Raw genomic sequence first — 26,601 nt, 5'->3', positions numbered from 1 at the left:
ACCTTCCTATCCCAAACATGCAATCTTTCCCTAAAACCTGCTAAAGTACTTCATATCCAGATACATACTGTAAGTATGATAAGAGAAAACAGTCCAGACCATAACCCTTCGGCTTTCTTCCCAACAGATCTGATGGCACACAAGCCTTGCTGCTGTTCTCACAAATAGAAAACAGGTCGGGTATTTCCACCTGCCTTCTTTTGAATTGTATCAATTCTGATTATGAGCCAGAAAGAAGAAGAAATGGAGGATAGCTCCCCGCCACTCTGTGTCACCTGCGGCCAGGCGCATTTACCGGAAGAAAACCACTTGTACAGCTACACCGAAGAAGTAGATGATGATCTGATATGCCACATTTGCCTGCAACCTTTGCTTCAGCCATTAGACACTCTCTGTGGTCACACCTTCTGCACAGCCTGCCTTACGAACTTCCTTGTGGAAAAGGACTTCTGCCCCATGGACCGCAAGCTTGTGATTCTCCAGACGTGCAGGAAGTCCAGCATACTAGTGAATAACCTCCTGGACAAGCTAATGGTTAGCTGCCCTTTCACAGAACACTGCTCAGAGGTCATGCAACGTGGCCACCTCGAACAGCATTTCCAAACCCAGTAAGTTGTTGTTGATAAACCCTTTTTCACTCTTTTTCTAAGGAGACAAAAAAGTATCTTCAGTTAGTGCTGATTAAAATAGACAATTAATGTAAAGAAAGATTTATAGATTTTAGTCCCAATGAATGCTTACAGTATCATGAATTCAGAGCTGAATTTAGTCCATTTATTTGACAATATGTCTTTTTTTAGAATCAAGTGCATTCAAGGTACTTCATGCTATCGTTAGCAATTCTGGGTGGATACCTTGTGGTTAGCTGCATAATGGAAGTGTGTATTTAGTCATCCGAAGAGATCTGTGAGTTTTGGGAAGCTGAGCTATCGTAAATATTTTAGCAGTACATTAAGGGTTTTATAATTGCCCTTTCTTCAATCCTTTTTTGAATCGCAAATGACCTATATGAGAAGTAGAGCAGAAAACATTCCGGTTTAGTATTGGTCTTTGGAGCCAAGCACTCCTTTCTTCCAGGTAAGCACTTACCCATGCACCACACCATGGGGCTCACAGAGCCCTGGCTTCTCCGGCACAGTGTGAAAGATCTCCCTGGCTGGACTCCCCTTCGTGGCTTACCTCTCCTGGTGGCCAGGACACCCTCTCTCTTGCCTCTGGGAGAGACATCTCCAGAGAGCAGTTTGGTTCCTCTGCAAGGAGAGAACTGGTGATGGATGATCCTCTGTTTTGCAGGGTAAAAGCACGTGCTGCTGCTATTGTCTTTCATCTCCTGTCTTTTGAAAGGGGGGCAGAATAGTAAAGAGATACATTCAGGGCTGTGATTTCTGAAAGCAGACAAATGCTTTGGCATAGTCCAGGTAACAGCACCTCGGATCTGAGGAGATGCGGGGTCTAAGAGATGCCTTTTTTTGTGGCCTGTATCTGTTGTCCAGTGAAATGACTTCCCTGTGGTTTGCAGGTGTGAGTTGTGTTCCTAGGTTTGTGCTTCTGCCTGTGCGTTGTGGAGGAAGCCCTGGGCGAGCAGCGCAGGGCTCCAGGCTGCTGCTGGGGGCACATTCCTGCACAGACATGGTAATGCTGAGGGTCAGAACATCCCCTGTGAGCAGGCTAGTGAGGCGGAGCATGGACATGTGTACACACGGCTGCAGGCTTCTGGGTCTCGAAGCCCATAACTGGAAATAGCTCTGCAGCCTGCCATTCTTCAAACGCATCCCCATTTGTACTGAAGGTGTCGTTTTCTAAAGCACCTGGATTCGCATGAGGAATTTATTCACTGAAAATATTCACTGAAGTTATGGTGGTTTAACAAACCAAAAATATGACCGTTTTGCATTACTAAAACTGAAAAAACCCATTAGCAATAAACCCCTTGCACAGGGCAAAAGCCCACTTTTCACATGCTAGAGGCTTGGTGTTTGTGGATTTGGGTGCCCCTGGCCCACCCAGTTCTGAACCTGGCTTTCCCTGTTGAGGGTGCTGCTGTCTCATGGCGTAAGAAGTGGTGGCAGCAGCTTTCAGCCCAGGCCAGCGGTGTGCTGCAAGGTTAGCTTTCTGCTGCTAAGGGATAGAAATAGCAAAGTTACTTATAATTTTCTGCCTTTGGTCAGTACTTCTCTGACATGCCTCAAAAACAGATTTCAACAGTGATGCAGGTAAAGGGACTGACAGTCTGCTATGAGCTGTTGTCACTGAGTTTATGTTTCTCTACAGATTCCAACCACAAAATCTTGATCCCCTGGTGCAAATACCCTAGTGCAAATACCTTTTTCCTTTACTATACATACAGGTGACTTTAATGTATTTTAGATCCTCCTTTTTGTCTTCATTTTTCTGAGATGATGGAGCTGTGGCCATAAAACTATCAGGAAAAAACCCCTCACACAATAAGCAAGTAAACTGGAGTTTTGTTTTTCACACAGAAGCCACACAACTAGCACAATTCCTATTTTCTAGTGTTGGCTCTGCTACATGGACATGTGCAAGTCACTCCAGTGTCTTGGTTTCTCCTCCTTGTGGTAGTAGTAAAGAAACCTCTCACATACATACCTTGCAGAATTTCAGTGTTGTAAACCATGATTTGATCCTGTAAAAGCCTGGCAAGTTTTATTCCCGTGCTTATCACTGAATGTCCATGGCCTGGATTTTCCCCTCAGGATCTTCAGGATCCTATGTCTCTGGCTCACTTGGCCTGAGCCCAACCAGGGGTAGGAGGAATTGGTTTAGTAAGATGTTCCCACAGCCTCTTGCTGTCCCTCCTCCCCTGTGCAGGGCTCCCCCCACCAAGTACTGGCTTTGCAAACCCAGGGAGCAGGGGACTGGATAGATGGAGCAGTGCTCTCGCTTCCCATCAAACCCTAAAGCATCTAAGGTAGTGCAGTACAAGGCAGTGCTACATAGGCTGGGTGGCTTCTTCTTTGCCCCTCATGGCACGGATTTTCTTTCCTCAGGATGGTTTGAAAGGCTGAGTTACCTTAAGGCCAAAGGGCAGAGACGGGAGTAGGAAATCATGGGGAACCTTTGCTGCTGAGGGTTTCAGCTTCCCAGGGGTTGGGTAGTGCAGCCTCACTGGCATTCCCACCCAAAGGAAGAATTAGGAGGAAACTTTCTGAGTGACCCATAAGGGGGACTTCTGCAACCTTGTGCTTGCAGAGACTGTGCAGTACCTTTATGTTTTTTTAAGCACAGCATTATTATTACCAAAGTTATCTTACGCCTCTGCCTAACTTAATTCTCAGAAATGTAGAAACCTCCCTCGCCATCCCACTTCCAACTCATGGCAGGGTGAGAGAGGAGAAGGGCATTGTGCTCTTCGGGCACTGGCTCCAGCACGCCCGGGTGCAGAGCAGATCGAGCTGATGCTGTTCTCTTTAACTCCGGTGAATCAATAGAGGGGAGAAAAACTGTGCGACTTTGCTAATAAAAAAATGAAATAATAATCATAAACAATCCAGTGCCTGCGGTGAGAACAGCTCAGAGCCCATCTGAAATCTCGACTGAACGTGATCTGTGTTCTCAGTGAATAAATTAAAGTAGACTCGGCTAGAGTCACCAGGGCTGTCGACAGTCCTCGTGTTTCAGGCTTGGACCAATCCTGGTTCTCAGAGAGAAGATGAAAGCTTGCTCTGATTAGAGACGAGGTCACTGATGGGACAAGGTGAGTTTGCTGTTTTATGCTTTGTAATTGATGAGAGAACTTTATTTTTTTTTAAACGCCAGTTACCGCAGAGTAGTCCGTTAAGAGCATCCTTATTTTAAATGTTTGCTCTTGCATCCTCGGGGGCGGGGAAAAAAAAAAAAGAGAAGCGGCATGTCCTTGTATTGTTACATGATTTATGTTTGCACAAAAACATCTGACTGGATCTGCGGAATTCAGACTGAGATGCAAACAGCCAGCAGTTTGCTGTGATCTTTTGCGGCGTTTTACTTTAAAAAGGTGTGGTCTTCTGATATTGCTTGCTTCAAAACTCCACGGGTGGCATTTTTTCCCCCCCTTGTCAGACAGCTACACCCTTCCGTGATGCAGTTTAGCTCGTAACCCAACTGCTTGTGGGCAGTGATGTAAACGTACCAGCTGCCTCTGAAGAACCACTCTGAATCCTGCAGGAGGCAGGTCTCTTCCCTGAGCATCGCTCTCCTCTGCAGCATAAGTCACTGTCTCGCCAACCACGCTGTGCTGTCCCTAAACCCCCACATCTACCCATCTGAGAGTCAGATCGAGTAATCCTCTTACAGGTCAATGATTTTTGCAGTGTAGCTTCGTTTAAGGGATTTAAGCTCGATTCATAATGTGCTATCATTGCGTTGAAATGGAAAGGCTCGCTTAGAAGGGGCTTGGCTGGCACAAAAGCTTCACGTTGTGTGTCCCACCAGCACAGAGAGACGGTGGGAAGGAGGAAACCTAGCAGCAGTGCCAGCCCTGCACTGAAAATGAAGGCTCTCCTGTTACTGGTCCTACCTTGGCTAAGTCCTGCAAACTACATAGACAATGTGGGCAACCTGCACTTCTTGTACTCCGAGCTGTGAGTACGCACAGTCGCGCCGGCGTCGTGCTCTCTGTCTGTCTGTCTCACCCGAGCGGCGGGAAGGGGCTCACCATGAGCGTTTTGGGGGATCTGTCTGTCTGTCTGCGTGTGTGCATATGTGCGAAGAAAATCCTGCAACGTCTTGCCAACAGCTTCAAACCGTGCTGCGAACTAGCTGCTTCCCATCCGGAGGGCTAATAATAGCAGTATGTCCCCATGGCTTTCTGCTTTGGAAGCAGCTGAGACATACTGAGTGAAGCTGCCTTTTTCCTTATCAACTTGCTTTTCTGTGCCAACGTTTTTGGTGGTTGTTGGGTTTGTTGTTTTTTTTCCATTTCTGAATCTGTGTCTTTTCTTTGCTTTCCATAAATAGCTTTGCAGGGGAGCTGGGCATAGGGGAGGGCATCAGGGTAGACACCCCTGGCAGAGCGCTCTCTGTGTGTACATGCATAATGTTCTGTGTGTAAAGCTGCATGCCTGTAGCAAAACACTGAGAAGCCTTTCACCAGAAATAATTCACTTGAGACAGGAAAGATATTTCCCATATTTATGTTTCTGCCTGCAGCAGAATGTTATTTTCTCTATAATGCAAATTTGAATGTAGCAATCCATGCATATGTCTTCATGTCTTAAAGAAAACCCACCTCAGACAACCCCACAGCTGATCTTTCCAACTCATAAAACAAATATTCTATGGTATCATCTATAAATGATACTAGTTTAATCTGTGCTTGAATGTTATTGTAGTAGTTAATAGGGCTTTTATGAATAGAAATGGATGTTTGTTCCAGTATGTTTCAATTAATTATGTTTTGTTTGTGCTTTAACAAATTATAAACTCCAAGATCTTCCTTGAGATAATGAATGAAATGGCTAACTCTGCTCAAAAATGAAAAATGACTGTATTGTGCCTACAGTGGGAATGTTTTAGTAACAGTTGTGATTAGTACCAACAAGACTAATTTCCAAATGATTGTCTCTACTGTCAGACAAAAATAGCAATGTTTTGCAGAAACACAAAGTCCCCTTTTGAAATTCTTGTGTGATACGCATGACAACTATAAATAATTTAGTCACGCTGCGTACAACTGCTCAGGATTTCTGTATGCCATAGGTGTTTTTAAACATTTAACAAATCTGGTGTTGAGGGCTGCAGCTATGTCCTCATTTTAATTTACTGGCATTTTTTTAAAGAACGTTAATTTAAAAAACAAAACCCAAAAAACAGTTAAGCCAAGCAGGCTGCAGGAGCAATCAAGCTCAAAACAGAGCAGATGAACACTTACAATGGAAACAATGGCATCTGGGACATCTAGTTTCCAGGAAAACAAACTGATGAGATTAATCACAGCACAGGCGCAGACGCAGCCTACTTGCTTTTCTTGGGGAATTCAGGTTCACTGATTCTCTCAGGGTAAAGGGCTACGACGTACGGTAGCTATTCGTCTCTTATTTATTTAGCCTTCTAACCCACAGAGATGTTAGTCTTGCTGGATGTCAGCAGTCATTCTTAAGGGAGTGGGTGTGGGCTGGTGCTTGGACGTGCATCTTCAGTTGTCAGCAATGGGAGGTGTATGTCCCCTCCCCAGTGCCCAGCCCTGGATGCTACCTGGCACTGGGAGCTGGTGCTCAGGACCTCGCACACCGCTCCATCTCTGGCTGGGGCAGAGGAAAGCAGGATTTGCTGGGGCTGGCATGATCCAAAAGCACACTGGGAAGTTTGAGCTCCTTTCAGGAATTTCTCCTCCTCCTCCACCTGTATTTGGTGTCTCTGGCTGTTGCTGGATGCTGCACAAGACACTGACATACTAATCTGTGGGATGGATTCAAGGTCCTCTCTAGTAACAGAAGTTGAAAGAGAAAGAGGAAAACTGTTTTCAGTCCTGTTTAATCAGTTTACATGAATGTTTTGACCTACAGGTTGCTACTTCAGTTGCTCAGGCACTTGCTTGCAAGACGTTTTTCATGCGAAGTTTTGTGAGTGGGACAGCATGGGCGCCGGTGTTCAGGACAGGCTGGCACCTGGGGCACAAGTTTACTCCCCCAGCCCTTTTGTGCCCCAAATCCCACAGAGGCAGCTTCATAAATCCTTCCCCACAGGCAACTGAAAAGCCACCACCATGTGTAGCATAACTGACAGCTTGTCCCATGGCTTGAAACTAGACCGTAGTAAGCGGAAAACTTTTTTTCATTATCACACTATCTTTGATTGCTGGCCAGTACAAATACTGGCCTCTGGCAACCACCAGAGATACCAGCCAAGGAGGAGGAGGGGGCCAGCGGGGATGCGAGCGGCAAGGGAAGAGCTGGAGGACCACAGGGGGTGCAGTTAACATCATTGGTGCATATGCAAGAGGAAGAATAAGGGTGCTGGGATTCGCACTGCCCTCCCACTCATATAGCCCATCTCTTCCCTTCTACCCCATTCAAACAAAGTTAGGTTATTTGTGTTGCACTGCAGGGGTTTGCTTTAGTTTGAGGGCATTTTTTTTCGTAAGTGCGGAACAAGTGGCTCGGGGAATAGGGATTACAGTATAGCCCAAAGCCTGTCTGGAGATGCAGGCTCTGGAATCTGTCTAAGAAATAAAGACGAGATTTTAGGAGAGTCGAAAAGGAGAAATGAAATGGGTGAAAGACTGTGTCAGACTGTTGCTCTTCAGCTGGGTGCCACATGGGTAGGAAAGAGGTGTGCCGATGTGTTGCAGTGGCACTTAATGGGACGTATGTTGGGTGCTGCTATATTTAGTTTGCTATTAGCAGTCTGATAATTGTAAGTATTCTCAGCAAGAAAATACATACCTCCTGACACTGCCGCCTGCACTAAAACCACTTCCCTGGCCTGTTGTCCCTCCCTTGCCCCCAGCAAAGATCTCAGCACAGATGCTCTTCTTGTTCTTGCTCTTAGCCAAGTCATGAAGAACAGCCCATGGTAAGCTGAGGTGCTCCCTCCTGAGGGGAAGCCTATGGAAACACTTGGCAGAAGGACAAGAGAAATCTGTGAAGTGTCCCTCGAGGAACCTCTGGGAGGGAGTGGGATGTAGCCACACCAGCCCGATGGCTCACGGCATTGTAAGGGTCTGCACGTGTCTTGAGGAGACCCCAGTCCAGGGTCCATGCCTTCTCCTTTATATCCTTGTAAAGCTGCTTCAACAAGCATCTGGTCTTTTTCTTTCTTATCTAAAATATCTTCAGACAGGAAATACTTGCCCAAGCATTCTTTTGAGTCAGGGTATGTTATTCCCCCAGTTTAAAAACAAGGTGTGTGGATGGAGAGGCAGCCTGCGGCCACTGCAAGAGGCTCTCCCACGGGTGAAGAGCCGGTGGCACCGCCCACACCGAGGGATGCTGACCTCCATCACTATCCCTCTCAATTCAAAGGAGGACCTGTGCAGTGGGGTATTTCTCAACAGGATTTTCTGCACTTTGATATCTATGGGCCACATCATAGAAATAAAATTATGAGTGGAAGGAGGATGCGAGACTAGACAGTGAATAACCTCACCTTGTCACTCTGAGGACCTCAGTCACGTGGAAAGTGTGGGGTAGTTTCCAATCTAATCCCCCTTCGGCACATGGCCGTGCTGATCGAGCGACCACCTGGGAGGGTGCCGAACATCGCATGCGCTCAGCACAGGTCGAGCACTGGGGAGCCCGTGGCAGCCACGCTTGCTGGCGCTTCTTCCCTCCAAGGATTAAACAGCTCCTGGCCTTAGTGACTGCTGGTAATCCACCAGCTAGATCCACCCCACTAATTTGAATCAAGCCTTTTTTTTTTTTTTAATATATTGTTTGTTAGAGTGAAATGCACAACCTACTCCCGCGTGCGAAAAATTACTTCTTTTTTTTTACCCCTCTCGGGTTTTACATGAAACAGTCAAAGGGATCTCACCAAATTAGCTAGATCAAGTTTCCCCCTATAACTTTTATATGATAACTACTCTCTTAAAATTCAAACAGCACTTTGGACTGGAATAGCCAGTAAAATTTTGTTTCTCTGTTCATTCAATTTAAAAAGAAGAGATGCACGCGCCAGCTGTCTCCCAGTGTCCTTGGGCACGTCTTTTTTATGGTAAGCACAATTTAGGTCAAGATACTAGGTGCACCCTCCCGGCCCCCTACCAGCACTGAGCTTAACCATGCGGCCAGCTTCTGTAATTTGTGTTCAACTCGGTGGGGAAACTTCTGTCTGGCTTCAAGTCTATCCTTGTGAAGTTAGCTGCATGGAGGCTGAGGAGCTCAGGGCACATGTTATTTGTGACAAAACTGATAAGCCTGGAGCACCTTTTGGGCTTATGTGTTAGTCCACTGCAAAAGCCACGTGTTGGCCTCCTTACTCTGTGCAAAGATGCGTGTATGGAAATCTGTGTTGGAGTTAAGCTGTGAGGTTAATTAAGGCTGAAAGTGTTGGAAAGCAAGGCTTGAATGGAAAGATTCTTGAATGAAAATATGAATGAAATGTTTAGAATATCTGCATTAAATAGCCAGGACAAAGCAGATTCAGATAAAATGCGAAAGGTCTTTTCCAGTGTACTAGAATTGGAGGCCTCTCAGTGAAAGCAGAACTAAGGTAGCTTAAAGCAGAAAGGCATGAGTGCCTGTTAGCTTCACTCCTATGCTACAGCCTCACAAAAGAGCCAGGATGGAACCATGGCAAACTCTGACATCTTGCATGGAAGCAAGAAAAACAGTCTCCTCAGCTCCTGACTCTCCCTGTCTCCAATGTCCTCTTTGGGAAAGCTTCGGATCTGGATATTATCTTACATCGAGTATGAGCAGGTATTGCGGCACAAGGGAGCAGCAGGCACTGAGCACTCTCAGGCTCCCTTTCTGTTTCTCCCTAAGCTCTCTGCAAGGGCAGCAGATCCTCCCGGGATTTGGTTTTCCTTCAGACTTCTGGGATCTCTCCCAAAATTTCCAGCAACAGCTACTGTCACTTCCCCTGCCTGTCCCCTCTCTGCCTTGTGTCCGACCCCACTCCACCAGCTCCCCTGGCTCCTGACTGGCTTGTGCGCACAGTGTCGAGTCTGCGGGAGGCTTCCGGACTTGGAGCCCACTGTCCCCAGCAAGTGTGGGAGATCCTCAGACTTCATTTTGGGAGGACACTGCAGCCAGTGCTGAGTTTCGCTACTGTGTTCTGTGGGTTTCTTACAAACAAGCGAGGTAGGGTGCTGTTGCCAACACAAGTCCCCCCACGTGCAAAGGGGGAGGCAGTGGCAAGGACTTAGGGAGCAAGCTGCAAGCCATCCCTTGTGCTGCTACAAGCCATACCAATTGGGAGCATAACTGCCAGCTAGAGGAAGGAGTTTATGTGAGAATTTCAGTTTAAAAAGCAAAAGGTCATCTTCTTAAACTCATCTTCATATTCCCAGCCCTTAGAATTGCACAGTAAAGCTTGAAATTTTAGTATGACTATGGCCTGAAGGCCCCCAGGCAGAAGCCCCTGTAGGTGAACTGCAAATATGCTGTATTATTCTTTAGGAGCTGTAATCCAAACTCTTGGTGTTGAGGTGCCCAATACGAATTTTCTGAACACATTAAGTGTTGTAGTCAGGAGCGTTTGATACAGACTACGCTGCTAGTATGGGAGGTGCGGCAGAAAGTAAGTGTTTGCACTGACCACAACCATTCTGGGTCCAGTCACTCTTTGACCAAGGACTGATTACACTCTGCCAAATATGCGGTGTTTTCCTCTTAGTAGGACAGTGGGGTCTGGGTCTCTCCCCCACTTTCTGCCACCTTCTCCCAGAGATGGTACCTTTCCCCACTCAGGTTAGAAAGTTGCATTTTCGTCGCATGAGTAAGTGTTACTGGTTAGCATCTTCTTCCCCAGTGCTGTGATTCTAGGTGCAGAAATAAATTTGTCTGGGACAGCTCCAGCAATTAAAACCCCTTTGAGAGCTTTAAGAACTTGACTCTGCCTAGGAATTTTGTGTGCAATGAAAGTTGGCATTTCAGTTATACTTTGAGAAAGATCCTGCTTTATTCCTTCCAGGCATGAAACTCGCCTTTACTCCATCCACAGCTACCTACACACACCTGAGATCAGAATTAGACCTTTTCCTCTGCTGGCACATTTTCTCATGGCTGGAGCCTTCTCACACCTTTGGAAAAGGCTGACGCTGGCCAGTATCAATCTCAACAAATACATTTTCTTGCCAAAAGTAAAACCTGAGCCAGCCAAAAAAAGTGAAACCCTGCCAAGCTGGAAAGGCAGTGCAATAATTATGGTTGGCAGAAAGGTTTCATTTCATGAATGAGTTATGTCTCAGTTATGTCTGATTTTGGTGTAGGCTGCTCGTAAGAAGTGTGCTTACATGCCTTGCCCATGTAACGGGAGCAGGGAGGGGGCAAAACTTATCCCACTCAGAGGCTGGTTCTGGGATGGGAACCAGAGAGGGGAAAGCACCAGGGGAGCCCTGGAAGGCCAGTGGGGTAGGAGGAAGGAGCGAGGTGATGGGAGTTGCAGGAGGTCGGTGGTTACTCACAAGCAACAAACTCTCATTTCTCGTCTGACATTAAGCCACACAGGCTGTATGCTGCAAGTTTGGCCGACCTCCACATCTATCTGACAATTAACCTAGTTTAGCACTGGCACTGGCAGGATGACAAGGATATTTTTCCTTGAGCTGTTTCTCTGACAAATCTGGCAGAACTGGGCTGTCCTGCAATCCAAGGATAAACGCTGCTCTTGCAGAGCTCTTATGCCTGTCATAGCTTAAATCCTGCTCTGAATACTGGTTCTGAGATCAGCTGCAACGCAGCTCGTTTCACTGTAGGGAAGCAGACTAGTAGATCTGAGGGTCTTCTTGTTCTTTTTTAACTCTGGAACTTTTGGGGGAATCTGCCTTCAAGGTCCCCAAACTGCAGAGCAGCTGACTCGTTTTGTGACTTTCTCCATGAGCAGAGCTATCGTTCAGGAACTAGAAATGATTTCTTGTATCTTGACATGTGACTCCGTGTCCAAACTGCCCCCCCTGAGCCATGTAGGGACTGAGTGCATGAGGATGCCAACAGCACAGGAGACAAAAGCAGAGGTTTTATAGTAACGTTACTGGCAATGCTGGACTAATAGCATAGCCTGTGTGACAGCATAGATGTGGCTGCTTGGGGCTTCCTATTTCAAAAGGAGGGTCCAGGCTGGTCACTCGGTGTTAAACTGGTACCTCAGTGGAGGTATCTGTTGGTCAATGACATGTCATATATCATGACTAAAACCCCACTGCCACCAAAGGATTCCTGGCTTGGAGCTGAACTCTGTTTCGGGATTAAGTATGTGAACTTTTTTTTTTAAACATCTTAAAAAGCTGAATTCACCTCTCGGCCTCAACAAAGTTGCAGCTGGTGAAGACTGAATTGAGCCAGTGAATCCTTGGGCTGTCTCTAGAACATGCTTTATCCATTCATATAATTTATTAATTGACAACAGATTCTGAATATAGATTGAAGCAAGTTCAGGAGCAACCTAGTGAAACAGCTGGAGGTTGCAACAGACGCTCTACAAATTTTATACCAAAAAATGAACTGTGAAACATCCATAACTTCTACATATTGTACAGTATGTCCTCCTGATATGAAGGAAAAGAGGCTGACTGTAACAGTGAGCAAGTCAAACCATATTTCCAGGAAGTTTCTGTCTTCTTTCTGTTGAACTTCTGTTGGCAGCACCATCAAACTTTATCGATATGGTCTTGTTCTTCTCAGCCGTGCAGGCAGGCAATCAGATTTGTAACCATCACACATAGCATTGACTGTATCTACTCTGGTATTCATTCTCTCTTCCTTTTAACAAGACACTGAGCTGAGTATAATGGATACCTAGGTGAGGAGGAAATAATCACCATTGACTCCTCTGTCCTTGTGGAGTTGTCTTGCTCCATGACACTGTTGTGACACATGGCATGAAGTCAGGTTAAGACAAGATGTTTGCAGTTGCTGGAGCCATGCTCATTTTTTATTTGCTCTTATACTAACTCACTGCATACTATTTACTTAAATAATATACAATAAATGAATAAAATGTCTTTAGTTGTATAAATTTCAGCGACAAAATTCGATCATCAGTGTTACTTTGGGCTATTGATTGTCTTGAAATCACGTTGGCAGGAAGCAAATGTTTTAGGTCAGCAAGTGCTTTCATATGCACATATTGGGAAGCTTACACCTCTCTCTATATTATGCATTGCAGTCCCATCATTCACTAGACAGTGTGTAATATATTCTTCATGTAGAATTTCAATAATTTAGTAACCTCTTAAAGAGAGGATGAGGGGAATCTCACATGCTCTAAGGATTGTATTTTCCTTTCTCCTCTGCAGAACTTAGTGAACTGATAAGATTAGTAGACTGATGGCCTCATGTTTTGTGTTTTATTAAGAACAGACAGTATTACTTCTGAAAGCATAGGTCAGGTATTTTCTTTTCTCCTTTCTTTAATGTGATAAGCATTACTGTTATAATGTTATTTTTAATGTTCAGTTAGCACTGGTGATGTCCCACTGTTTTTAACCTTCCTTCCCATGTGAAATGAGTAATGGAATCCTTTCATAGGCGCATCCATAGAGGCCCCTTCACTTGTGGGATTTATAACTCAACAGTATGAAAGGCCAGAAAATGTCCCATGTGGAGCAGGCTTTTATGGAGAGGAGATGGGCGTGATTAACCAAGTCTGTCCTGTGATCCAGAGGAGACCACTGGAAGCAGAGAATACACTGTGCTGCTGCTACTATGTGAGCATGTGTAGGTTGATATCGATGAGCAAGGCTGTTTCACTTGATATGTATGAGCATGTCCTGCCAAGAGGCTAAATTACAGTCAGAAATAAGCACTCTATATGAAGAGCACATGTTGCAACACAGCCCTTTGCCAAACAGGTTTTCCAGTGGGAATCCCAGGAGGTGGTTGCGACTTGGCCTTCTCAGCTCCCAACAGAGCCTCACCACTGGTTCTGGTTTAAACATTTGGCACATTTCTCCTTCGAGCATTACTACCTGATTTGTAGTTACAGCAGGAGGATGGCACTGCTGGAGAAAGGATGAACACAATTCTTTCCCAAATGCAGTGTGGCATATGCTGGTGTTGATTTTTTGCTCTTGGCACTGCTGCGGTTACAGTTGTCATTGGGGTCTGTTGTGGGGATGAGCACAATTGAAAGTGCCAGTTGCTGCTACTTTGCCCCAGCCCAGACTGTAATGGAAATATTGATACTAGTAATATTAGTAAATCAGTCTAGAAATGCTGAGAAGAGCCTGCCGTGGGCCTGCAGTGGTGGCTACTGCAATCCATGCTGTCCTCGTGCCCCTCTGCTGCAACCTGGGCCCTGGCATAGGACTGGCAGAGTCCTGTGCATCCTGCACAGCCTCCACTGTTGGGGACGTGCTGTGTTCTCCACATATACTTTCCACCTGCTCTGTTCTGTTGTGGGTCAAGGGTATGGCCATACAAATGTACTTTCCTTGGTGCTGTGTCTGTAAATTTTCTCAGTGTCCGTTTTTAAACTGCATTTAAATTTTGCATATCTTGATAAATTTTAGTGGATTGAGTGCGCATCGTTTCTAGCAAACACGCTGCTTCCAGTTTCTTCCCTCAGAGGAGATTAAATTCCAGCACATTCTTGTTTTATCCTTCCAAGGCATGAGTGTAATGAAGTTGGACAGTAATGGTTGCTGCATTTCACTTTTTTTCTGCTCTTTCCCCAGTAGTATAAGCATCTGTAGGTTTGAAGGCACTTACAGTTATGGTCTTTGAGTTCAAAATAAATCAGAAGAGAATAGACCAAAACAGGACAGAGCATTTAATAAGATATATAGTGTACGTATAAACTTGCACTTAATATTTTGAGCTGACAAAGCAAATAAATAAAAAGTACTGCAGATCTGCCTTTTTTGTAATCCAGGCTTGAATAATAGTAACATGACCCAAGCGAACAAAATAAATTTATAAAGGGAGGCCAAGACCAAGTAACCTTCTTCTAGAGCTGATGAACTGTAATCTGTACCAGATACTTCCAAAATGCATTTGCTCCTGTTCCACTTACCTCACAACACAATCTGCCTCTTTTCCTTTTCCCTTCCCTTCCCTTCCCTTCCCTTCCCTTCCCTTCCCTTCCCTTCCCTTCCCTTCCCTTCCCTTCCCTTCCCTTCCCTTCCCCTTCCCCTTCCCCTTCCCCTTCCCCTTCCCCTTCCCCTTCCCCTTCCCCTTCCCCTTCCCCTTTCCTTTCTTCTTCAGCAGATGCTGAGTTACATCCCTCATATTTTGTTAACTCAGTATTGCAGAGAGGTTAACAGTCTCTTTCTTAGAGAGAAAATGCATTTCACAGATTCATGATAGTCTCCTTGCCTTTTGTTAAGGTCTGCTAATTGCTGTTCAGATCTTTCTGTGCTTCATGTCTCCTCTGTTTTTCAAATCCCCAGCAAATAGAGGTTGACAACCAACGCAAAAAATACCATGTGATTTTGTGCCCTGTGGTGCTTTACAACACCAAGAGAACTCACAGCTGCAGCATGAAGGTTTTTTGTCTGTGATGAGAGAGCTTGATTTGATTGCATGTTGGGTAAAAATAAGTTTGCTTTTAAATAGGTGTTTATCTTTTTGCAGTGTTACATAAACTCTGTTGACACTACCTGCCAAGTGCGAATCAGCTGTTCCTGCCCTGTATATGTTTTGAGAGAAGATGCGGGTTTGAAACTCTTTAAATAAGAAGCTTTCTGTTGGTTCCCTTTGACATGACTTGTAATGCTTGTTCAGTCTCTGTCGCCACCAGTGCCAGGCTGTGGTTTGGAGTCTTTAGCCATTTTCCACCTGCCTGCTCCTGGCTACCCTAGATCTTTGTCTTTCCCTTGCTTCCTCTCAATTCCTATTTTCTTTACACCTCAGCTCTTGCCTCTCCCACATGTCTGCCCTGCTCGGTACAGCAGTACTGAGGGATCAAGGTTAGCAGGGAAGCATGGCCTTGAACATTGCACAGCATGACGGTAGCATGTTTCTCCTATCTGTTGGAGGAGAATTGAATTCACTTAAAAATATAGGGTGCTCTTGGACACAGACTCCATTGTAACCACTGCAGTAAATGCACAGAGTTAAGATCAAATAACGATTGAATATGTTGGTCCTGGATTTAACTGTGGTAGGTGAATGGAGATCACTTCTCCATAATTTCAAAGTCACTTAAACCTGGTAAGTTCAATCAGTCCATGGAGAGGCACTTCTGCTGCCACTATGTGAGCCCTGTGAGGACCTGTCTGCTACCTTAGAATCATAGAGTCATAGAATTGTTTAAGTTGGAAAAGACCTTTAAGATCATCAAGTCCAACCATAAACCTAACACTGCCAAGTCCACCACTAAACCATATCCCTAAGCGCCTCATCCACATGTCTTTTAAATACCTCCAGGGATGGTGACTCAACCACCTCCCTGGGCAGCCTGTTCCAATGTCTGACACCCCTTTCAGTGAAGAAATTTTTCCTAATATCCAATCTAAACCTCCCCTGATGCAACTTGAGCCCATTTCCTCTTGTCCTATCACTTTTTTCTTGGGAGAAGAGACCAGCACCCACCTCACCACAGGCACCTTTCAGGTAGCTGTGGGGAGAGATAAGGTCTCCCCTCAGCCTCCTCTTCTCCAGGCTAAACAACCCCAGTTCCCTCAACCACTCCTCATAAGACTTGTGATCCAGACCCTTCACCAGCTTCGTTGCCTTTCTCTGGACACGCTCCAGCACATCAACGTCTTTCTTGTAGGGAGGGGCCCAAAACTGAACACAGGATTCAAGGTGAGGCCTCACCAGCACCAAGTACAAGGGTACAATCACCTCCCTGCTCCTGCTGGCCACACTATTTCTGATACAGGCCAGGATGCCGTTGGCCTTCTTGGCCACCTGGGCACACTGCTGGCTCATATTCAGCCGGCTGTCAACCAACACCCCCAGGTCCTTTTCCAACAGGCAGCTTTCCAGTCACTCGTCCCCAAGCCTGTAGCGTTGCCTGGGATTGTTGTGGCCAAAGTGTAGAACCCGGCACTTGGCCTTGTTGAACCTCATCCAATTGGCCTGGGCCCATCGATCCAGCCTGTCCAGATCCCTCTGCAGAGCCTTCCGACCCTCGAGCAGATCAACACTCCCGCCCAACTTGTTGTCATCTACAAACTTACTGAGGGAGCACTCGATCCCCTCATCCAGATCATCGATAAAGATATTAAACAAGACCGGCCCCAGTACTGAGCCCTGGGGAACACTACTTGTGACCGGCCGCCAACTGGATTTAGCTCTATTCACCACAACTCTCTGGGCTCGGCCACCCAGCCAGTTTTTTACCCAGCGAAGACTGCACCCATCCAAGTCATGAGCAGACAGTTTCTCTGGGAGAATGCTGTGGGAAACAGTGTCAAAAAGGCTTTACTGAAGTCCAGGTAGACTATATCCACAGCCTTTCCCTTGTCCACTAAGTGGGTCACTTTGTCATAGCAGGAGATCACCCGCCGTTCATAAACCCATGCTGACTGGGCCTGATCACCTGGTTGTTCTGTACCTGCCACCTGATGGCACTCAAGATGATCTGCTCCATAATCTTCTCTGGCACAGAGGTCAGGCTGATAGAGGCCTGTAGTTCCCCAGGTCGTCCCTTCTGGCCCTTCTTGAATACAGGCATCACATTTGCTAATCTCCAGTCTGCTGGGGCCTCCCCCGTTAGCCAGGACTGCTGGTAGATGATTGAAAGTGGTTTGGTGAGCACTTCTGCCAGCTCCCTCAGTACCCTTGGGTGCATCCCATCCAGCCCCATAGACTTGTGGATGTCTCAGTGGTGTAGCAGGTCACTAATCATTTCCCTTCGGATTGTTGGGGCTTCATTCTGCTCCCTGTCCCTATCTTCCAGCTCAGGGGGCTGGGGACCTGGAGAACAACTGGTCTTACTATTAAAGACTGAGGCAAAGAAGGCATTAAGTACCTCAGCCTTTTCCTCATCCTTTGTCACTATGTTTCCCCCCGCATCCAGTAAAGAATGAAGATTCTCCTTACCCCTCCTTTCGTTGCTAATGTATTTATAGAAACATTTTTTATTGTCTTTTACAGCAGTAGCCAGATTAAGTTATAGTTGGGCTTTGGCCCTTCTAATTTTCTCATTGCATAACCTCATGACATCCTTGTAGTCCTCCTGAGTTGCCTGCCCCTTCTTCCAGAGGTCAAAAACTTTTTTTTCCTGAGTTCCATCCAAAGCTCTCTGTTCAGCCAGGCCTGCCTTCTTCCCCGCTGGCTTGTCTTTCGGCACATGGGGACGGCCTGCTCCTGCGCCTTTAAGACTTCCTTCTTGAAGAGTGTCCAGCCTTCCCAGACTCCTTTGCCCTTCAGGACTGCCTTCCAAGGGACTCTGTCAACCAGGCTCCTAAACAGGCCAAAGTCAGCCCTCCAGAAGTCCAAGGCAGCAGTTCTGCTGACCCCCTCCTTACTTCTCTGAGAATTGAAAACTCTGTAATTTCATGATCACTGTGCCCAAGATGGCCTCCCACCGTCGCATCCCCCACAAGGCCCCTTCTCTTGTCTCCAAGCACCTGACTGGTCTGTGAAATAGTGAAATAGTCAGTGAAAGGGCTATTCCCTTGAGTGTCTTGTCTTGTTCAAGGAAAGTAAGGACGAAAGGGAAAGAGAGAAGGGAAAGAGAGAAACTAGATGACTTTGATCTGTTGGGTCCCCCTGTGGTTAAATCCAACAATGCTGAGCATGCGGAGCCATGTGTCTTCCATCTCCTTGCACTATTGCAATACTGCAAACTCTGAGATCGTTATGCTTCTTATTTTAAATTTATGGATTAATATATGAGTAAACTGTGAATTTAAGCTGTGGAGCTTAACTTCAGCAAAACACGCGGAGTTGAAGGCTAAATAATACAAAGAAAGCTTTATGGATTGACCAGGTTTGGTGAGACTCTCTTTATATTAACTTCACTTCGGCAGTCCTGGTGAACTCTAAACATTTATCTGTTAGACTAAACATAGGTTAAGCCAAGCTGTGAAGTAGCTCAATTGCAGAACTGACATCTAATCAGAGTTTTATCTACTGATCCTCTGCCTAGTTAAATTACCACCTAGACTGAAATCCTTCGAAGAGTTGCAAATTGTCCTACAAAACCCACTACAAGCAATGAAAATAAAATAAGCCAAGAAAATAGGGGTCGTAAGTTCTCTCCCTATGTTGTTCAATTCCTCTTACCTAGCTGATTTGTTTGGTTCAAGAACCTTATCTCTAGTTACTCTATCTGCTATTTCAGTACTCAGACAGAGGAAGCTATGGAAGACAGGAGTGAAAAGACAAATATGAACATGCTTGATTTTTTCCTCACTTTTAGATTAGTTCTATATAGATATTATTCCACTGACTTCAGCAAATTACTGTCTTGATTTTCATTGGAATGTATTAGGAAGAAAATGTGGTTTTGCATACATGGGCAAATACCTATTTTTTACATATATATATATATATATATATATATAGCAGAGAGATAGAGCAGTAGAGATCCAAAAAAATATTTTTGGGGAAAACCACACTGATTCACACTGCACTGTTTTTAGCAGAAACAGCAGTTTTAAAAAACAGAACATCCCTTGAGGGTGTGTGGGTGAATGAGTTGAAACAATACAAATAAAATGTCGTACACTCCAACTTCTGCAATCTCTGTAACACTCCCCCCTCTCCCCCCAGAAAATCCCACACCCCTTTGTGGGAGCTTTGTAAAACCTCAGACTCCACTTTTCCTGTCCTTTGTGACAATGGTAGCTCCATGAAAATAGATCTTACAAAATTGTGACTTTTGTCCTGGTTTTTTATTGAAATTTATCTTCCAGCATTGGCAGGCACAAACTCCATGACTTTAACACTGACCAGAAAGTCCCTTTGAAGCAGGATGTTTTCAGGAGAATAGCAGGACTGACGATAAAATAGCGACCCCCCACTGAATGGTCAGATGTGCAGCTAAAGGGCAAGAGTGCGGAAGGGTCCCTGTTTGTATCCAGCCTCGAGTCTAGTCCTTGTAAGGGTCATCCACATCACCACAGAAGGCCTCAAGGGGTTTAGAGGACGAATAGATTTGCTAACTGTCTCAGAAGCTACTGAAGAAGCTGAACGATGCAGCTACAGGCTGGGGATGGATCCTGTTCCCATCTCACACCACACCTCTGGTTGACCACAGTGATGGGAATGAAGTAGGAATCATTTTGGCATCTTCATTTCGCCTCAATGTCCTGGGCACAAGGAAGCAGAGGGTTCAGGTTTGGTTTTTTTCTGTTGACTGCAGGGAAAATCAGGGCTTACGGTTTGGGTCTTCTTCATTCAAAAAGCTACTGTGCGATTTTTTCCCATCTCCTGGCAGTGCTTGAGAGTGGGGTATGTCTGGCACCGTATGACACTCCTCCCTCCCTCTGTCCCCATCCTCCTGCTCGGGGAGGCCCTGGGCACCGAGGAGCACAGGAGGCAGGCCGGTGTCCACCTGAGGGCTGCCGTGCCTCCCTACATGGGCACACACTGGCAGGATTTCAAAGCGACCTTGAGATCATGTTTTGCCCCCAAAGGTGCGTGATGTCCTGCAGAGCCCAGGGACAGTGTTTCGCTATTTGTCTGTGGGTGCTGGTGAGAGGACTGGCCCTACATGGACCTTCCCTGCGGTGGACAGCTTGCGAAGGGGGCAGGCAAAGAAAGAGAGGTGAAGCCGTGGATACGGCCTGAAATCCTCCTGCTGACATTCCCTGGACATGTGTGTGACCAGGCAGGAGAGGGCTGATACAGGGCTTTCATCTCAGCTGCAGCATCTGTGCTGAGACATGCATGTGCTCTCCTTCGTCTGAGAGAAACAGGGAAACTGGATCCTAAGTGATTTTATAATTTACATGTCTGTTTTTCAAGTGATGTTTGCTATTTGTAAAGTTAGTCAGACCTGGGCTTCCTGAGCAATGCTTTCAAGAAAAGATTATGACTGTGTGAAGCATTATTCTGGAATCACCTATTGTACTGTCCGCTGATGACAACTCCCTCGGCATGTTTTTTTCTCTCTGACGTTTCCAAAAAGAACACCTGTGCTGCCTACGGTCCCCTAAGCCAGGGAAGCAGTTGCTGATGTTATCCTCCCCTCCCTTTTGACTGCTTTGCAAAGAGCGCTCCTTCCAGGTCTTCTGAAATAGTCACGTTGAAGAGAAATGGTCCTTGCCCTTGCAAAACAATGGTGAGCTGTCAGGTCCAGGACTGAGCACAGAAATTTGGGTGAGCCATGATTCTGCATCTTTAGCAACACTTGGATGCAGCTCCAGAGCTTTATTTCCAGTCCCAACTTCTTTGGTGCTTTTAGAAGGTAGATAAGTGTCTGCTATTTCATTCCCCTCTCTCCTTTTTGCTAGAGATGCTGAGGTATCTGAAGGGAAATAAAAGTGCCATTCCTACAGTTAGGGCTCTATGGGACTGCTTTTATTCTTATTGCTTTTTGTGCTATGGCGGTTTAAAGAACCCCCAAATGAGCCAAATCTGCGTTGTGGGAGACATTGAACAAAAACATCGTAAGCCCTAAGGACTTTTTATTACACAAGAAATAAAGCAAACCTGTAACTTGTTTTCAAGATGTGGCATGGTGAGGGGTAGACCCTGGCTCTCACAGAGCTCCAGAGCTTGAGCTACAGGATGGTATCACCTCTTAACTGATCCTGAACCACTGCTAGACACAGCTGATCAGATGAATCACCTTTTATGGAGTTAGGTTCTTTTATAAAGCATGCTGTCAGAAAAGTCTGCCTACTGACTTGGGCCATGTTTTTACCCCTAAAGTTCTATTAGGGCAACAGAGTTAAAGTTATACTTTTAAGATGTTTATTAACAGAAAACAAGTTATCAAAGGAAACAAAAAAATTGATCTATTTTTTCCCCCAGTAACAGAAGGGCCTGTTGTTTCACTTCCCTGCATTACTTATGTTCATCGTCAAGAATGTCTGTGCTTCATTATGCCTGATTCTTTGTGGGCTAAAGAAATGGGCAGGTACCTTTGTAGACTTGAAAACAAGCCATAATTGTACTAATACTTTGATTACACATGGCCACTACTAGTGTGAGGAAAGGAGCTTGAGATGAAGAACCTGGAGTTACCAGGTGCAGTGGCATCAGGAAACAAACACCTAAAATTGGCACTGAGAGCTCACACAGTTTCCATGTGGCACCCAGAAGAAAGGGCAGGGAAGAAAGGGCAGAAGTTATCCCAAAAAAGATGATTTGAGCACACAGGGAAGTTAATCCATAATAAAGCTGGGTGTGAAGTGACAATACTGTTCTTACTCCAGGGTAGCTTCTCTGGTGAACGCTCTTACTCTGAAACAGGGATGTCTCCAGGGAAGTTATTGTTGTATGTGTGTTTCTACACATATAATATACATAGTGTGGTTAAGGTATCATTCCACAACCACTACAGTAATCCTGTACTTCCCTGTTGCAGACAATCCCTTAGCAAGCAGCACCATCTCTGGAGGCTGATGTGGTTAGCCCTTGCAGAACAGTTTGTGCTCAATTTTGGAAGGTCTCCTTAATGGCAGTATCTAAGTACTCAGCAAATCCTCCTACGTGATGCTGTAGCATCTTCAGTTAGCTTTTAAAGAAGTAAGAAAATAATTTGCCATGAGGCTGTTGTTCTGTTTACAGTCACTAAAGTGTTAGGTATTTCTTTCCCTTCCTTCCTCCTCCTCCTCCTTTTCCCTTGGTATTGCACCCTTATTAACATACGATGCTGAGCACTGAGTGTCTGGCTTTGCCTTTCCAGAAAATGAACGTGGTTCAGGAGCAGTTAAGGAGTTCCTCAGACGGTACAACTAGCTGAAGATAGGTAAACCACCAACCACTGGTCCAAGGCATTGCAAAAATACTAAAACAGAGACCCATGTCTCAATTGCTGGTATAAATATTTAAATGCACTACCAGTTTTGTTTAGTCTGTGTACTCAATTTTTTTTTATCCTCAATGTTCATATCAGGCTGGGGTGGATATTTTGGAAACAGAAAATTTTGTCATTGTAATATTATTCTGTGCTATAAAGCTGGTCGGTTTGGCTCGATGAGCCATCTGCATTGACAGGCTGTTGCGGTAGTATTTACATACAGCAAGTAGGATTTCTTTTATGTATGTCTGAATCTGGTCTGCCAACATGTCAAATGCCCCCAGCATGCCGCCGTCTGCTGGACACCAGTGTAGAAGTCCAGCTGGAGATCCTGTCTGTTGGTGGTGGCTTGGGTCACCTTGAGTCATGACGTGGATAGTGCCTTTGCTGTGAAAATTAGCAGGTGATGAGGCATGGCGTGAGCACGCTGCTGGAGGTTAGATTGCCAGCTCCCTTCTGAAGGACCAGGGTCATCTCAGTTTGAAGAAGACGCATGTAATTATCCCCCTTTCAGAGCTGATAATGAACTGACATCATTTCCTATGCCATCTTGGTTTTCCTTCAGGGGGTCCATCATCACTGCTAACGAGACCCAAGTCTACTTAAATTGTCATGTTAACAAAATCGCAGCCTGGGCTGGAACAGCCTCCGGCACAGAGGCTGGCTGAGTCACCCAGATGCCACAACCTGTCACAGAGAATTCACGTTTTGGATTCATTTCAAGGCAGCCTCTCACACAGCAGCCTCCACCCATTTTGTGGGAGCAGCAAGGTCAAGCAGGATGTGCCCTCCTCTAGAACAGCAGGGGCAAGGCCACCATTTTGGGTTACCTGGAGGACTATGATTACAGCTCATGCTCAAGGTTCAGTTCTCCAAACCTGCTGCCCAGGTTTGCCCACAGTGTTCTAGGTACCCAACTGCGTCCATGATGTTTATTTTTTAATTTTGAAAGCAAAAATCATTATTAGAGCTTGAATATTGGAATTCCCTTGGCTGCAGTGGTATAAAAGGGGGAATGAAAGAGCAGCTTCTGAAAGAAAACTTTGAGATTTTTTTCTATTTATTTCCTGTATTTTAGTAGGAAGAGTACATAACTTAATGTGTTTTGTAACAGGACAATATGAGATGAGTGCCTCTTACTCTATTTTTTTTTTAATTAATTGAATAATTAAAGAAAAAAACAGAATGAAAACATTTTTTCTTATTTATAGTATGCAAAAATAGTATGAAACCTGGGAGAGTAGAAAAGACTAAGAAAACCTAAAGAAACCTATAGCATCCTCAAGCTATGAAATATGAAGAAGCAGCAGTCTGAGCAACTCAGCCTTAAAGTAAGATATGGTGCAAAAGTTATTTTCTCCTTCTTCTACTTTTCTACAGTGAAAACAATCATTGACTGGAACAACCTCTCCAGGGACGTGGTAGATTTCCCACCACTGGAGGTTTTCAAGATGCTATTGGAGTGCTAAATAATCTCATCTAGGTTCCCTTTCCCGTGAAAGGTTGGACCAGATGATCTTTTGAGGTCCCTTCCAGCCTAGGCTGTTCTGTGATTTTGTGGTCCTTGTCTTTGTCAGGGAAATCCAGTTTGTGTTGTTGGTAATACGGTACCCACTTCTGAAAGCATCCTCTGTAATTAAGGGGTTCTAGAGTTGGATTCCTACTTCCACTCTAGTTTATGCGTTTTATGCCTTGATTCATCACTTAAATCCTGGTCGTCTAATGAAACAAGACACATTTTTATTGAGAGGTTCTCAACCTATATTTGAAGCCTCAAAGGTCACTTCTTCAGCTTCAGACTGAAGAAGAGCTTGTGTGCCTAGACAGTATTGCCAGTTTTTCCCCAAGACACTGGTTGGACTAACAGAGGACAGTGCCTTTTCTTATGAACCTCTCCCAACTTCAACTGAAAAGCCAGAACAGCCTTTGAAGCAGGACTCAGATTCTCCCTCCCCAGGCACCAGTTTTTCATTTGGTGATAGCATCTGGCTCCCTCTTGCTTAATCCACCTCTCTGAATAACCTTCAGCAGGAGGAACAGGGATCAGCCTTACCCCAACCTGACCTGAGCTTTAGTGATTAGAGCACTCCTGAAAACTGAGTTGTGAGGGTGTGAGCTCTGTCAGCCTCCCTTGCCAAGTGTGTGCTGACAGTGGTCCATGTACAACAGGAGGGAAACTGTACCCCTGTGTTTTTGGATGCTTTCCATGGTATTGAGTGCAGCACTGCCTATAGGTAGCTATGAGGGGAGAAGGCTGAGTGGATTGGACTTTTTTCAGATTTGACTAAAGGAATTCAGGTTAAACTATTTCTGATATTTCTGTTAAAAAATGGTGATTCAAAAAAAGTGGTTTTCACAATTTTTACAGCATAAGTGAGCATTTCATACCATGTGAGCTTTCAGAAGACTGTAAACAACATTCCAGCCATACTTGTGCTGTGGCTGGATATGGACTTTCTGAAGCCTTTAAATGCTTTTACAAAGTGTGTTTATTTTAATGGGAGGGTGAAATATCTCACTGAAATATCTCATATTCAACTGGGTGGAACCCATAAAACCAGAAGAGGTGAAGATTTCTGCATGCCCAATGGGTTTGGGGAGTTTTGTTCTGAAAACTGGCTTGTAACGTCCCTCTGATCCATCCTCTTCCAGCCATATGTGCAAAGGGGAAGACTGCAGAGCCATGAGGAGTAGAAGCCAGAATGGTGTTTCTCTAGCAAAATGTACTGTTGGCTACATTCACAAAAAACTAGTGTAATGAGATATTTAGTCAATAGTGTGACTTATGTACTTCCTATGCCAGTGTCAATACTCATTTAGGCTGAAATCCTGGAAACGGAGCTCTGTGATACACCAGGAAGTGTTGTACTCTTCCTTGCCCACCCCTAAAAGGACCCCATGTTGTTTTAGGGTTTTAAGACACAGTGATTCATGAGTCACATGCAGTTCACTTCTTATAGGACTGATTCGGGGTCCTCGCTGAATATCAGACATTGGATTTGATAAGACAGGAGAACTACTTTTTAAAATGGGAAATATTTGTGACATCTTAAGATACTACTTAGTCATGGTGGCAGAGATGCTTGCTCAACACTCAGATGGGCATCTGACAGAGGTCTCTGTGGTTTTTCAACTTCTGAGAAGGCATGCTGAGATCTCCTTTTTCCTGACCTTCCTTACGAAAAAGCAAGCATGTGTTCAGAGCTTGATGTGTACCAAGATGTGTTAGTGGTGTAATTTAGATACCCATGCTGACCTTAAAAAGATCTTATGTGACTTTTGGGTCACTGAGGTCAGAAGCAAGTGCCACCCACCAGAGCTATAGCTGTGGGTGGCTGTCCATAGCATGTTCTGTCAATAAGAGAGTATAAACACAGCATTCATTATTTACTGGCTGCAGCCCCATTGTTTCCTGTAATTTCAAATTCCAGTGGAGAACGTATTAGTAAACCCAAGCCTTGGGATGAAAATATCTTGAAATTGAATGCAGTGTTCCCTTTTTATTATTTTACATCTATAAACTTATGTGCGTGTGTCACTGCTTTCTGCCAACAGAAACCTCAAACCTGTTCTCAATAGTGCTGGCTTGTTGAGCCTGTGACATAGCAGATACCGTAATTAGTTTTATTTTAAAAATAAATGTGTGCTAAGTATGTGTAAATACAAAGTTTCTGTCTGGCAGGCTCTTCTGTCTGCAGCTGCAAGAATTGGGTTACGCTGATACTGTCACTCTTGTTAAAAAAACAAAACCCCTTGTCCCATTGCAAGCATATTTTGCTCACTGCATCATAAAGTTTATATAGTATAGGTGGGGATAGTAGGAGGGGAAGACAGTGCTGAAATACTAAGTTCCAGGAGACTAGTTATACCTGTTGAATATAATCCAGTGATCAAAACACTGAACAATAAACATGAAAAACACATGAATCAACAGATTGAATGCTTGTTCTTAACATTAATTATATGTGTATCGACATAATTTGAAAAATGCAATGTATTGGATTGTACAGTATTATGAGGTATAGCACTGCAATGCCTTCTTTGTCCTTGCACCTGTTATTTTTGCCACAGACAACTTGATCTTAGCAGCATTAACATTTTTTGAGTCTTTATATATATATATGCTGTGAT

At 44.9% G+C, this 26,601-nt stretch overlaps 1 protein-coding gene across 2 annotated transcripts in view; it reads left to right on the top strand.

Annotated features, from left to right (window-relative positions):
• Positions 1-222: 222 nt before the first annotated feature.
• Positions 223-26,601, top strand: part of LNX1 (ligand of numb-protein X 1) — a 70,773-nt gene continuing 44,394 nt past the window's right edge. The window contains exon 1 of one of the 2 annotated variants that reach the window (XM_059817898.1): positions 223-608. In XM_059817898.1, coding sequence (XP_059673881.1) covers positions 223-608 — 386 coding nt within the window. Of the gene's footprint in view, positions 609-4,488; positions 4,581-26,601 lie in introns of those variants that run through there. The other variant, XM_059817899.1, reaches the window with a different exon arrangement.

Source organism: Gavia stellata, chromosome 5 (genome assembly GCF_030936135.1).
Source record: "Gavia stellata isolate bGavSte3 chromosome 5, bGavSte3.hap2, whole genome shotgun sequence".
In the NCBI taxonomy this organism is placed as follows: Eukaryota; Metazoa; Chordata; class Aves; order Gaviiformes; family Gaviidae; genus Gavia; species Gavia stellata.
Note: the sequence above shows the minus strand (reverse complement) of the source record. Positions and strands in the feature narration are given on the sequence as shown.